At 46.5% G+C, this 15,005-nt stretch overlaps 1 protein-coding gene across 1 annotated transcript; it reads left to right on the top strand.

Moving 5' to 3' along the window:
- The first annotated feature begins 7,895 nt into the window (after window positions 1-7,895).
- On the top strand, window positions 7,896-13,694 carry agt (angiotensinogen). Its single transcript, XM_080549243.1, has 6 exons — window positions 7,896-8,028; window positions 8,884-9,352; window positions 10,562-10,925; window positions 11,587-11,860; window positions 12,578-12,734; window positions 13,160-13,694. Exons 2-6 carry the CDS (start codon window positions 8,936-8,938, stop codon window positions 13,334-13,336), a joined length of 1,389 nt encoding a protein of 462 aa, XP_080405369.1. The 5' UTR covers window positions 7,896-8,028; window positions 8,884-8,935; the 3' UTR covers window positions 13,337-13,694.
- The last annotated feature ends 1,311 nt before the right edge of the window (window positions 13,695-15,005 follow it).

Raw genomic sequence — 15,005 nt, forward strand, 5'->3', positions numbered from 1 at the left:
AACTTGATTAGCTACATTTGAGAAGAAAAAAGCTGCATTAGCAACTATCACTTGTGACTAGGTGAAATTGTAGGCACTGGGTGTAGGCCCCATTGCTGAATACCTTTTCCTTAAAGTGTGCTATGTTGAAAAATGCAACGAAAGTTGCAGTTACAGAAAGTTGTGTCCTAGTGTGTTAGTATGTGTCTCCCCTCTATTTAGTGTGGTTTTAAGAGGTATCTTGTTATGTTGTCACTAGGAAAAGAGTCAAGTGTGGCAGAACCCCAGAACAGACGGACACAAGAGGCAAATAACAATAAAAGGATTTATTAAAATGATGGACAAAATAATAAACCTACTCTAACGGGGCCTAAGTGGGGGGAATGTGTGGATGCCAGAGAACTAGAAAATGTAAATGAGGTGTGAGTGGGACTGTACTCTATGTGTCTGAGTGTGAGTGTCTAGCGTGCAAGAGCTAGTGTGGTGTAGATATGTAGATGAGTGAAGTGTTGAAATGTGTACGTGTACTAACCAGTCCAGAGCAGAGAGGGGGAATAGTCAGCAGGCAGGCAGGGCGGGCTAGGCAGGAGAGGATGGCGGCAGGCAGACGGGGGGTTAGGCAGGAGGATTAGTCGGCAGGCAGGCAGGGGGGGCTAGGCAGGAGAGGATGTCGGCAGGCAGGGGGGGGTTAGGCAGGAGGAGTAGTCGGCAGGCAGGGGGATTTAGGCAGGAGAGGATGTCGGCAGGCAGGGGGGGGTTAGGCAGGAGGGGATGTCGGCAGGCAGGGGGGGGTTAGGCAGGAGAGGATGTCGGCAGGCAGACGGGGGGGTTTAGGCAGGAGGATTGGAAACGTGTATGCGCGCAACGGAACACATTTAAGCAAAACAGCATCACATTTTTAAACAATTTAAACAAAACAGCATCACATTTTTAAACAATTTAAGCAAAACAACATCACATTTTTAAACAATTTAAGCAAAACAACATCACATTTTTAAACAATTTAAGCAAAACAAAATCACATTTTTAAACAATTTAAACAAAACAACATCACATTTTTAAACAATTTAAACAAAAACAACATCACATTTTTCACAAGATTAAAACCTCTTTTAACGCACTAGAGGATTAGTCGGCAGGCAGGCAGGGACATAGGCAGGAGGGGGCGGAGCCGAAGAGGGATTCACAACAGTACCCCCCCCCCCTTAGGGGAGGCACCTGACGACCATCCTGGAGCGTCCGGGTGGGCCTGATAGAAATCCTCCAGGAGAGGGGGCCCCACGGCGCGTTGGCTGCGCTCCTGGCGGCGCTCCCGCAGGTGCTCATCCATTTGCAGGGACAAGGTGACCAGTTCTTGAAGGGAGCCTGGGCGGTCCCGGACGATAAGGTCCTTCACCGCCTCACTCAGCCCCCGGGAGCGCTATGTCTCCCCACCCGCTGTCGGCGGCGAGGATCCGGAACTCTAGGGTGTAGTCCGCGACGGTCCTGGAGCCTTGCCGGAGTTCCAGCATCCTGGAGGCGGCGTCCGCGCCGTCAGAGGGGTGGTCAAATAAAAAGGAAAACTCCCGGCGGAACGCCTCGTAGTCCTGGGCAAGATGTGGGTCTCTGCCCACCACGGCTATGGCCCAGTCTAGAGCCTTGTCCACCAGGAGGGACATAACGAAGGCTACTTTAGCCTCTTCTGACCCATACTTGGATGGTTGGAAAGTAAAAAAAGTTCACACTGGGTCAGGAACCCTCTGCCCAGATCAAAGTTCCCTCCAAAGGGTCGAGGGGTAACCAGGTTGGGCTCGGGTTGGGCGGGAGCTCGCCCTGGGGAGGCTGGAACCCCCGGTGAATCAGCAGGGGGAGCAGGGACTGCAGCTCCTCCAGGGAGCGTGTTCAGCCTCAGCTGGATGGAAGCCACCGCAGAGGCAAGAGTGCCCATCTGGACAGCAAGGGAGGCGAGGTGGACGACTCCTGGAGCTCAGCGATGTCACCCTGAACGGAGGGGAAAGCTTTACTCAACTCTGCCTGGAGGGACGCGAGCTCGGCCGCGTGGGCGGAAACAAGCTCGTCAACGGAATGGGAAACTGGGTTGGGCTTAACTGCGGGCGTCTGGCCGCCCGCCTGCCCCGAGGTTCTGCCTTGACTCATTATGGCTTGAGTATTCTGTTATGTTGTCACTAGGAAAAGAGTCAAGTGTGGCAGAACCCCAGAACAGACGGACACAAGAGGCAAATAACAATAAAAGGATTTATTAAAATGATGGACAAAATAATAAACCTACTCTAACGGGGCCTAAGTGGGGGGAATGTGTGGATGCCAGAGAACTAGAAAATGTAAATGAGGTGTGAGTGGGACTGTACTCTATGTGTCTGAGTGTGAGTGTCTAGCGTGCAAGAGCTAGTGTGGTGTAGATATGTAGATGAGTGAAGTGTTGAAATGTGTACGTGTACTAACCAGTCCAGAGCAGAGAGGGGGAATAGTCAGCAGGCAGGCAGGGCGGGCTAGGCAGGAGAGGATGGCGGCAGGCAGACGGGGGGTTAGGCAGGAGGATTAGTCGGCAGGCAGGCAGGGGGGGCTAGGCAGGAGAGGATGTCGGCAGGCAGGGGGGGGTTAGGCAGGAGGAGTAGTCGGCAGGCAGGGGGGGTTAGGCAGGAGAGGATGTCGGCAGGCAGGGGGGGGTTAGGCAGGAGAGGATGTCGGCAGGCAGGGGGGGGTTAGGCAGGAGAGGATGTCGGCAGGCAGGGGGGGGTTAGGCAGGAGAGGATGTCGGCAGGCAGACGGGGGGGTTTAGGCAGGAGGATTGGAAACGTGTATGCGCGCAACGGAACACATTTAAGCAAAACAGCATCACATTTTTAAACAATTTAAACAAAACAGCATCACATTTTTAAACAATTTAAGCAAAACAACATCACATTTTTAAACAATTTAAGCAAAACAACATCACATTTTTAAACAATTTAAACAAAACAACATCACATTTTTAAACAATTTAAACAAAAACAACATCACATTTTTCACAAGATTAAAACCTCTTTTAACGCACTAGAGGATTAGTCGGCAGGCAGGCAGGGACATAGGCAGGAGGGGGCGGAGCCGAAGAGGGATTCACAACAGTACCCCCCCCCCCCCTTAGGGGAGGCACCTGACGACCATCCTGGAGCGTCCGGGTGGGCCTGATAGAAATCCTCCAGGAGAGGGGGCCCCACGGCGCGTTGGCTGCGCTCCTGGCGGCGCTCCCGCAGGTGCTCATCCATTTGCAGGGACAAGGTGACCAGTTCTTGAAGGGAGCCTGGGCGGTCCCGGACGATAAGGTCCTTCACCGCCTCACTCAGCCCCCGGGAGCGCTATGTCTCCCCACCCGCTGTCGGCGGCGAGGATCCGGAACTCTAGGGTGTAGTCCGCGACGGTCCTGGAGCCTTGCCGGAGTTCCAGCATCCTGGAGGCGGCGTCCGCGCCGTCAGAGGGGTGGTCAAATAAAAAGGAAAACTCCCGGCGGAACGCCTCGTAGTCCTGGGCAAGATGTGGGTCTCTGCCCACCACGGCTATGGCCCAGTCTAGAGCCTTGTCCACCAGGAGGGACATAACGAAGGCTACTTTAGCCTCTTCTGACCCATACTTGGATGGTTGGAAAGTAAAAAAAGTTCACACTGGGTCAGGAACCCTCTGCCCAGATCAAAGTTCCCTCCAAAGGGTCGAGGGGTAACCAGGTTGGGCTCGGGTTGGGCGGGAGCTCGCCCTGGGGAGGCTGGAACCCCCGGTGAATCAGCAGGGGGAGCAGGGACTGCAGCTCCTCCAGGGAGCGTGTTCAGCCTCAGCTGGATGGAAGCCACCGCAGAGGCAAGAGTGCCCATCTGGACAGCAAGGGAGGCGAGGTGGACGACTCCTGGAGCTCAGCGATGTTACCCTGAACGGAGGGGAAAGCTTTACTCAACTCTGCCTGGAGGGACGCGAGCTCGGCCGCGTGGGCGGAAACAAGCTCGTCAACGGAATGGGAAACTGGGTTGGGCTTAACTGCGGGCGTCTGGCCGCCCGCCTGCCCCGAGGTTCTGCCTTGACTCATTATGGCTTGATTATTCTGTTATGTTGTCACTAGGAAAAGAGTCAAGTGTGGCAGAACCCCAGAACAGACGGACACAAGAGGCAAATAACAATAAAAGGATTTATTAAAATGATGGACAAAATAATAAACCTACTCTAACGGGGCCTAAGTGGGGGGAATGTGTGGATGCCAGAGAACTAGAAAATATAAATGAGGTGTGAGTGGGACTGTACTCTATGTGTCTGAGTGTGAGTGTCTAGCGTGCAAAGAGCTAGTGTGGTGTAGATATGTAGATGAGTGAAGTGTTGAAATATGTACGTGTACTAACCAGTCCAGAGCAGAGAGGGGGAATAGTCAGCAGGCAGGCAGGGAGGGGTTAGGCAGGAGAGGATGGCGGCAGGCAGACGGGGGGTTAGGCAGGAGGAGTAGTCGGCAGGCAGGCTGGGGCATAGGCAGGAGACGTAGTCGATAGGCAGGCAGGGGTCTAGGCAGGGAAGGCAGGTTCCTTTGGGGAGCGAGGAGGGTAAACAAAGAAAACAACTAGAGTTAACAAAATAACAAACAAACAAAACTCCGGGGACCTATCTTCCGACCCTTCGAGAGATGCCAATCCCCCACCAACCCACCTTCGACGTGGCCGCGAGCCAGTGGCCGCAAGCCCACCCCAATATACCCCCGCTAGCCATCCCGCCGAAGCAGAACAATCAACAGAGGCACTTCGAGACAGACCGCCACCATAAGGCCGCACTCCCACGCCTCCGACGGGGTCATGGAGTCTTTCAATCCGTCAATTCCGTCTCTCCATAATCCCTTTCAATCCGTCAATTCCTTTCAATCCGTCAATTCCTTTATCAATCGTTTTTGTTTTTATTCTTTCAATCCGTCAATTCCTTTATCGGAAGTGAAACTACTAGAACCAGAATAGACAACAGGGAGAGCCAAACAACTAACCACATGGGTCAAAATAATCAAGCGTCGGAGGACGAAGGTCTCTGGGGCTTCTTATAGGGCTGCCTCTTCCTGAGATGATAGCCACCTGCTGCGGAAGGTCCAGCTGTCTCCACTTGAGCCTGATGAGGCTCCACGAGCGCCAACGAGGCAGGAGGGGGCGGAGCCGAAGAGGGATTCACAACATTATCTCTGAGTTTAGCATTCTGAATGGTAGTGTTTTCCATGTGAACACAATAGATTTATTTTATTTTTTATCAATAATGACATGTAAGTAAGGCATCACCAATAAGTGTTGCCTGAGGCCCTGTCCACACCTATACGTTTTTTTGATAAACGTGGATTTTTATATTCGTTTTGGGGGGGTTCGTCCAGACGCAAACGAGTTTTTGCCCCCTGAAAACGAAGATGTTTAAAAACGCTGTATATTCGCCGTATATTTTTGACGTGTGGACTAGATAGACGGAGATTTTTGTATTCGTGACGTCATCATGCGCGTAGATTTCTATGATCATGCGCACTGCAGCTGTTTGCTGTTCCCTCCAACGTCCTGGCACCAGTAACTACTATGTTTACAACAGGCAACGGTGGTCGAGGCTACACAAACAAGGAAAATGGATGTGAACAAAGTGCTTCTAGTTCTTTCACTGTTAACTGGACTTTTAACCTGTTCACAGATAAATGCACAGTTAATGATCGAGAACATTGAGAGACAGAGGCGTCTGATTGGCCAGCGGGGCTAAGGGGATAAAATTATATCGCCGACTACTGGTGTGGAATGCTCAATGACAGCGTTTATATTGCGTTCATGCGTATGCATGTGGACACAGACATTGTTTATAAACATGCTGGTATGGACGGTAATATTTTTATATACGAAAAACGTTTATCAAAAAAACGTATAGGTGTGGACAGGGCAGGCCTGAGAGTCCAGATAAACTTAAGCTGCCTCACTGTGGCTTCAATCATCCAGACATTCGGAAATGAGAATAGGTAAGAAATCTACTCCCCTTACTATAGTACTGCATATCAAGACAGTACTCAATGATTACTGTTGAATACTGTAAAAGCAGTATCTTTCATGTATGTATGAAATTGGGAACTGTACTCCTACTTTGTCAATGTACAGTATTGTTACTGTATTGTTGTAATAATTACAGTATTTTACAGTATTATACATGTACATGTGGGAATACGGTACATGTGGGAAAACTAGGGTTAGGGTTAGGTGCTAGGGTGCTAGGGTTAAGGTTAGGGTTGGGGTAGGGTTAGGGTTAAGGTTAGGGTTAGGGTTAGACATGCCAGCATGTACCAAGTCACCCTAGCATCTAACCATAACCCTAGTTTTCCCACATGTACCGTATTCCCACATGTACCATAACATATATTTGACAGAACTGAAAGCATATCAGGGTTGGAGGCGTCATGCCAGGTGATACTTTCCCCGCTGTTTGGCCAGGGAGAACATGGCCTGTGATGTGGATGAGGTCCTGTGACCAGACAGGAGAGAAAGGCAGGACGCAGCCTAATTTCCTTTGTGTTTACAGTATAATGCAGAAGGCTTATTTCTTTTTTAATTGTTTGTTCTGTATGAAGAACACTTTACAAATCCAACTGTCATTGCTGAGATGTATTTCATAATAATAACAAAATACATTATATCCCTGTATTTGTGTGTTTTATATTTGAGTATGAAAACATTTTATAACCAGTTTATAACAGGCTACCGTACGTATGTAGTGTAACAATGAAAATGCAAAAGTCCTACTGATAATCTTATCATAGTACTGTTTCCGCTGATCATAGTGTTTTCAATTGAGCACATCAGTGTTCAATTGGTTCTTAGAAGTGTCTATTCATTTGATGGTGTGTGTGTGTCATTGACGACAACATTTACATTTGAGAAGACATAACATTATTTTGAATGCAGTGTTTGCTTTTGCAAGAGATTTGTGGAGTTTAGGGTTTTGTGTGTGATTTTTGGATCTGTGTCAAGAGTTAAGAGAAAATGAGCCATGCTTTCAGAAAACGTTTGATAGAGAAAAACTGTAACTCTGCTCCTCGTCATGACCACTCCTCTTACCCATGAACATGAGCCAGTTTAGTCAAGAATGTTATAACAATTACATTACATACATTGATGGCTATTTAGTTTAAATTAAATAACACAATTTATCTTATGATATCTGGTTGAACTTGATAAATGTTTTGAAAGGAAAAACATACCATTTTATCTGTGGTAGGCCTATAAATAGTCAGAATTGGGAAAAATCTCCGGGAGAAGTATTCTTTTTAAACCAAGTGAAGTTCCCTCTTTAGTTCATTTGATGGCAGTATTGTGTTTAGTATAAGAGTACCATAGATTAATTGGGGTTTCTACTCTTTTCTAACATGTGGTAGTTGAAATATTAGTGTACTGTATTACAGTTTGTTCTGTCCTGTTTGGAGAACAACAATGTGTTCTCATACTTGATGATGATGTCAAGATGCTCAGTTCAATCCAAACAGTTCCATCATCCATAAGAGTGTTATGACAATGTTGGAGAATGAACCAATAACTGTTGTAATAATTTATAAACACCCACACATCCAGTAAGTGAACATAAACACAGTGTACGTGAGAAGATACACACTGGGACGGCGTGACGCAGTCCCCCGAGAGAGAATAACATTGCCCAGTTCCAACAGTTTCCTCTTGTGTAAGTGTAAACCCTGTCATCCCTCTCTTCTCTCTCTGTATCTCATCGCCCCATGGCCCCGGCAGCTGTTCTTGCATCATGTTTTGAGTAAACACAACAGGCACAAGGACACAAGTGTCTGACCCATCTATTTATCAGCAGCACACAAGTACAAAAGCCACCTCTGACCAAATTATCACCGGAACCCCAGTAGCTCAATGCTCAGGGGGTTAATCAGTAACTGAGGGTGTGTGTGTGTGTGTGTGTCTGTGTGTGTGTGTGTGTGTGTGTGTGTGTGTGTGTGTGTGTGTGTGCGTGCTGCTGGATTCTTAAAACAGAGAGCAAGTCCACTGTGAAGCTCAGTTAGAGTTAGCATCAGCAACTCACCACAAGGTAAGTGAAAGCTCTCTGGATTCACTTTCACTGCACTACACAAAGAGTATTTGAGTCTATTAGCCCTACAACCAGGTTGAGATTGAGGAGATAAGGTAGGGGGATTTGCCTCATTGACATCAATATCAACATTGTATGGAGATCTATAGAGAATAATAGCTTTACTTCAGATTTTACTCAATATTTGTTTGGATACAATGTTGTTCTATGATTTGAAAAATGTAACTCGGGGACAGTCACAACTGCTAAGGAAAGATCAAAACAAAATCCTCGGGAAATCAGGGATATACTTTCTCATAGCCTTATCATAACCAAGGCTGTGTAACTAGAGAGAGCCATCTGTGTTTGTGTTTGCTCTGGACTTCCAGGGTCTCTCTTGTCTCTTGGTAGACGTCCAACACAAAGGATAAAGTACAGCTCACCTGCTGTGTTTATTTAACAGCTCATACAGAAAGCGGGTATGTTTCCCATCAGCTTGGTAGAAGTGAGAGCTGTATGGATGTATAGAATTTATGGTTTAGACTTGTTGCTTGCTCAGTGGTGCAGTTGCTTTTCCTTGTGGTCAGTTCACTTTGTGTGGTCCTTGCTCACACAAAGCCAGGCTCCTATTCACAGTCCAAGAGAGAGAGCAGAGACTCAGAGAGAGACAAAGACAGATGAATCAATCAATGACAGACCGTCTACTCAATGTCCTCCACCACAGCCAATCGTGACAAGAGAATGTTCCTGAACAGCCAATCGTGACCGGGAGACGGAGAACATCGATAACAAAAGACTTTGGGGGGCCTGGGAAAAGTTACAGACGCTCTACTGAATCAACCTAACATTACACTCTCTCTCTCTCTCTCTCTACAGAAATAAGGAGGAGATTTCAGAGGAGATTTCAGAATCGAAGAGGATAAAAAAAATGCAGCGCCAACTCACCCCCTTCCTCCTGCTGCTGCTCTCCCTGGTCTCTCTGGGCCAGGGGAACCGGGTCTACGTGCACCCCTTCTACCTCTTCGCTTCTGACAATGTCAGCTGTGAGACCCTCGAACCTGCGCAGGTCACCAAGCCCCTGGAGACGGTCCCCCTGGTGCCCATAGACAACGACAGCTTGGCGCCGGACACCCGGGACCAGGGGGCTGCAGACGGGCTGAGACAGAACATCACCCTGAGGACAGAGGTGCTGGCGGAGCTGCTCAACTCCCTGGGTCTCAGGATGTACCAGACCCTCAGCAGCAAGCAGAGGGACGGGAACACCCTCCTCTCACCCGTCAACACCTACGGGTCGCTGGTGACCTTCTACCTGGGGGCGTCGAAGAAGACAGCTATCCCTTACCAGGTAGGCACTCCTACACACACACATTTTAAATGCTTTATTTATGTCCACATACATGTACAATTCTAAAGGACATAAATACTAACAGTGCATTTTGATATCATGGAAACAATCTGTTACAGTAATGCTGAGCCAACAACCAGTTCTGCCACACACAGGATGTTATTCACACCAGATGATACCAGTGGGTTGACAGATCCAGTATCAATACTATAAGACAGACAGTATCCAGCTAATGGGTACAGGAAGCACCGCCTTCTCCATATTGAGCGGCTACCAATAACAGCAGATACTGAGCAATACTTTGCTAACTGTTTGGCCCTTCTCTTAGGAAGACCAGCCATATGATGGCCTCTAACAACAGACTTATGGACATGGCCCAGGCTGCCAAATATGACAACTAAAAGTTGACATCTGTAGCCCAGTTGTGATATGGCCTGCTCCAGCTGTTGGTACACACACGCACACACACACACACACACACACACACACACACACACACACACACACACACACACACACAAACCGCTAATTACTATTGGACAGGGGCCCATCTCCTGCCCCTAAACTGTATGTCTGTTGCCAATGATGTTTGTAAAAAAAACTAATAAAAAAACCTGCACATTGCATGTAGCTACTAGGGTGTGTTTTTACTTCACGCATTTTGTAACTTTCAGGCACTGACATTCTGATACCGCCTAAATGCTATTTATTAATCCAGCCCAGTGTGATCAAAAGTAGCCCATTCGGCGGTAACCCGCCCCATCTGGCAACCCTGGAGCCCGATTGAATTTCCACAGCTGGCCTTTCTAGTCCCGCCCCCTATGATCTCTGGTTTATTTACATTTTTTTGGGGGGGGGGGGGAATCTAAAATGTTCCTTCTTCTAGAATTATGACTAGATTACCTTTTCTTGCGATGACTGATGGTCTGATGGATGGGTAACTTATGTATTTTTTGTAAGTCGCTTTGGATATAGGTGTCTGTTAAATGCCAAAAAAAATGTATGTTAATGGTTTCTGGGATTCTGTGTGTGTGTGTGTGTGTGTGTGTGTGTGTGTGTGTGTGCGTGTGTGTGTGTGTGTGTACGTGTGTACGTGTACGTGTACGTGTACATATACGCGTACGTGTGTGTACATGTGTGTACGTGTGTATGTGTATGTACGTGGCTAACAGAGGGACTGTAACTAAAGTTCTATTCTATTCTATGTAGAGATTACTGGGCCTGAGCAAAGACACAGACCGGGAGGACTGTGTGTCTCTAGTGGACGGACACAAGGTCCTGCAGACCCTCCAGAGCATCAACTCCCTGGTGGACGGACAGAAGGACGAGATCGACACCCGGGTGTGGGCCTTCGCCCGGCGCGGTGCCAACCTATCAGAGGACTTCATCCGAGGCACCCAGGACTTCTCCGACGCCTCGTTCATCAGAGCGGTGGACTTCTCCCAGCCACGGGAGGCGGAGGAGCAGGTCAACACGTTCCTCCAGAAGACCTCGGAGGGGAAGGTCAAGAGCATGTTTAAGGATCTCAGCCCGGAGACAGATATGCTGTTCGTCAGCTCTGTCCACTTCAAAGGTGAAGTCTCACACAGCATTTTTGGTCAAAATTGAGTTCTTTACATAATCTGATCCATTAGGTGTGTTTATTAATGCCTGTGTGGTGTTATTTTTAAAAATGTTGACATTTTTGAGTTAGTAGTTAATGAAATACAAAGGTTCCATCTCACAAAACATAATGGAATGTAAAAACTTTGAAGCTCAATATCGCTGAACTACCCTAGACGGAGATAGAACCTTATCATTCTAAGCTCACGACAGCACTCTGCAGCTACTATTCCTTTTAATATTCCTTCTGTTATTCCTATTGTTCCATTGTTTGATGCCATTCCTCGTTCCATTCCACCCATTCCAATCTTGTCCTCCATCTCTACCAGCCTCCACTGATTCACACACCTACTTTATGTGATCCATAAGAATAAGGCACAATTTATATATCGGTGCTCTGTATAGACACACATATCGTGGTGTCAAAATACGGCAACTGCTTTATACAATTCTTATTCTTATTCTTATTCTTATTCTTTTCTGGATTATCAAACACCCTTTAACCTACAGACACAGTATTGGTTCCCTAGAGAGACTTACTGCTTCTTAACAAAGTAAAATATGTTGGTCCGCTATTTATCATAGACATAATGCCATTTTCCATTTTCTTTTCTGTTTTCCTTTTCTTTCAGGCAACTGGAGGACAGCCTTCCAGCCAGAGAAGACCTCTATGCAGGAGTTCCAGGTGGACGCTACGACCACCGTCACCGTGCCGCTGATGACCCACACAGGTGTGTACCGGTACCTGAACGACAAGGGCAGACGCTGCACTGTGGTCAAACTGGCCCTCAGTAAACAGGCTTACATGCTGCTGGTCCTGCCTAACGAAGGCTCCAGCCTCCACACTCTGGAAGGCCTACTACGCACAGACGTCATCTCTAGCTGGTACCAGCACCTCAAGGAAGGGTGAGTCCTAGAATATCTAATATCGAAATGTTTCCAGAATATGAATTATTCAAAATGTGTCAACATTTGTGTCAGCTGTCATCAATATGAACACAACAGAGTCCTAATGCATTAGTTGATTACCAGTGTTTTGATTGCATTTGTTACAATCTGTGCTGTGACAAATGTCATGTTTTTAAAGGTAACCCTCACCCTATAGGCCAATGCACACGAATGAGACAATGCACACGGCGTGCGATGCGATTTTGTCGCACGGCAACATTCGATTCTCCATTCACACCCACTCACTTCGGTGGTGTGAGTTGAGAATCGAATGTTGTCGTGCGACAAAATCGCACGCCGTGTGCATTGGGCTTATGACCAATAATCTATCTGAATTTTAAACATAATCAGAGTTTACACTAGAACCAATGTAACCACTGCTCTGGAGAAAACTGGTCAATCCATATAGAGCTATCTAACTGGAGCAGGATTAGGCCAGTTTATGTGAGAGGTGAGGGGTGAATATACTGTGTTATCAGTCTGCCTGTCAGTCAGACATGGGTCAAATACAATACTACACTATTGAAGTCTGCACTTCTTTTCTTCTGTGGTTCATTGGTTTCCTTTGCTCCAGGCAAACATGTACGTATCTAAAAGCACTGTACTGTGTAAGACATATGTATCTAACCCAGGTTTGGTCTGGTCTCTCTGCGTGCTGGTGTGTTTTCCTAACAGGCGCCTGGAGCTGTCGTTGCCAAAGTTCTCCATGAATGCCGTGACTGACTTCCGAGCCCTGCTGACAGACATGTCCCCTGACATAGAGAAACCCCTGCTGGGCTCAGAAGCTGAGTTTGAGAGACTCAGCAACAAGAAGCCCTTCTCCATTAATAAGGTGAGGTCTCGACTGTTCCACTGCTCTTTAATGTTGCAAAATTTACCTCTTTAGATGGACACCGTATTCTATTCTGTTCTGATGAGTTCTATACTGATTTATTTCGATAAGATCTAGAATGTTTCGGGGCGCTCAGCAATAGATCTCAATAGGCAGTTCGTGAGCTTAGAATTCTAAGGTTCTATCTCCGTTTAGGGCAGTTCAGAGATAATGAGCGTCAAAGTTTTTACATTCCATTATGTTTTGTGAGATGGAACGTTTGTATTTTATTAATTTCTAACTAAAACTTTTCAACATTTTAAAAATAACACCACACAGGCATTAATAAACACCTAATGGATCAGATTATGTAAAAAACTAAATTTTGACCAAAAATGGAGATAGAACCTTATAATTCTAACGTCACGAGTTGTTATCTCCTCCAGGTGATCAACAAGGTGGCGTTTGAGATGTCTGAAGAGGGAGCTGAGTCTCAGGATAAGACACAGGATGAAGGCATTCCCCTCAAACTCACCGTCAACAGGCCGTTCTTCTTCTCCATCATAGAGGGGAACTCCAATGCCATCCTCATGCTGGGCAAAATCACCAACCCAACACTCTAGAACCCAAAGCTTCTAGAGTGTTCTATTATCAACCCAACCCTCTAGAGTGGTTTATCACCTACCCAATGCTCTGCTGTGAGAATTCATACCTGGAGTTAGAGTGTAATGTGTACATATTACATATTGTATCACTGGTAGAAATTGTAGCACATTGTATCAGAGTAAAAATGCATTCATAAAGCACATATTTGTTTGTTCTGTATGTGGTAGTATTACAGTAGTGTACTGTATGCTATAATATAGCTAGGTTTTGGCTATATCCAAAGGATTATTGAATTTGTATATTTCTATTGTGTTAAGAGTTTATTTTTGTTTTGTTATGATTTGTGATTGCTTGAATAAAACATTTTTTTCTCAATATTGTGAAAAGCTTCCTTGGTCTCTGCAAATATTTAGAATGTAAATGACAAGGTAGTGACTTACACTATATGGACAATATGGAGTTGGTCCCACCGTTGCTGTTATAACAGTTTCCACTCTTCTGGGAAGACTTTCTACTAGATTTTAGAACATGGTTGTGGGGATTTGCTCCCATTCAGCCACAAGAGCATTAATGAGGTCGGGCACTGATGTTGGGCGAGAAGGACTGGCTCGCAGTCTGCGCTCCAATTCATCCCAAAGGTCTTCGATGGGGTTGAGCTCAGAGCTCTGTGTGCAGGCCAGTCAAGTTCTCCCAGACCAAACCATGTCATTATGGACCTCACTTTGTGTATGGGGGCATTGTCATGCTGAAACTGGAAAGGGCCTTCCCCAAACTGCTACCACAGAGTTGGATACAATTCTCTAGAATCGCATTGTATGCTGTAGCATTAACATTTCCCTTCAATGGAACTAAGGGGCCTAGCCCAAACCATAAAAACAGCCCCAGACGATAATTACTTACACATACTTTTGTCCATAGTGTACATAAGACTGAAACATTGTGTTTAACTATTAGCCCTCAGACTGTACATAACAAGGTCCTGTCTTGCACATGAACTGTAGGACACTGAACTATGAGAGCTCCTGTTTCATGCTAGCTCAACTCACATTTGAACTGTGAACTCATTTGAACTGAACTTCAACCAACATATACACACACAAACACACACACACACACACACACACACACACACTCCCACAAAGACAAATAATCTACATCTCTTTGATGGTCAGGAGGGAGCGAACTGCAGCAGGATTCTGTCAGTGATCTGAGTTCAATCCCCTGCTGACACACTGGAGGCGCCCCAGAACTATTCTGAGACACAAGCTTGACATAATGTAGAATATTTGAATAAACATTTGCATTTCAAATCGTACCAGCCTGCCTCCCTCTCCCCTCCTTAAAAGTGAAGTGTGAAAAGTGTGAGTCGGGTTATCGGGTGTGTCAATGTGAATGGAGTACAAAGTAAGGTATAGGTCAGCAACAGAGACGCAGCATGCACATTCACATTAACACATACAGACACAGAATTTGGTATCCAAAGCATAACCAGCATATACGCTGTACTCACATTAAAGGAGCATGGCCTAAGTTCCAGATCACTGAAGAGAGCACGCAAGATTGTGGCTGACCCCTCACATCACATCCAGCTCACAGCTTGTTTACATTACTCCCTTCTGGACAGCGCTACAGGGCCACCAGGACAAAAACATCAAGACACTTGAACAGTTTTTTCCCCAAAGCCAC

The sequence above is a fragment of the Nansenia antarctica genome (assembly GCF_963989245.1).
Source record: "Nansenia antarctica genome assembly, chromosome: 19".
Taxonomy (NCBI): Eukaryota; Metazoa; Chordata; class Actinopteri; order Argentiniformes; family Microstomatidae; genus Nansenia; species Nansenia antarctica.

Excerpts from the sequence above, each read along its gene's own strand:
- agt (XM_080549243.1), top strand. The coding sequence starts at position 8,936 with ATGCAGCGCCAACTCACCCCCTTCCTCCTGCTGCTGCTCTCCCTGGTC. Across the intron at positions 10,926-11,586 it reads CAGCTCTGTCCACTTCAAAG|GCAACTGGAGGACAGCCTTC; the intron begins GTGAAGTCTCAC and ends CTTTTCTTTCAG. Across the intron at positions 11,861-12,577 it reads TACCAGCACCTCAAGGAAGG|GCGCCTGGAGCTGTCGTTGC; the intron begins GTGAGTCCTAGA and ends TTTTCCTAACAG.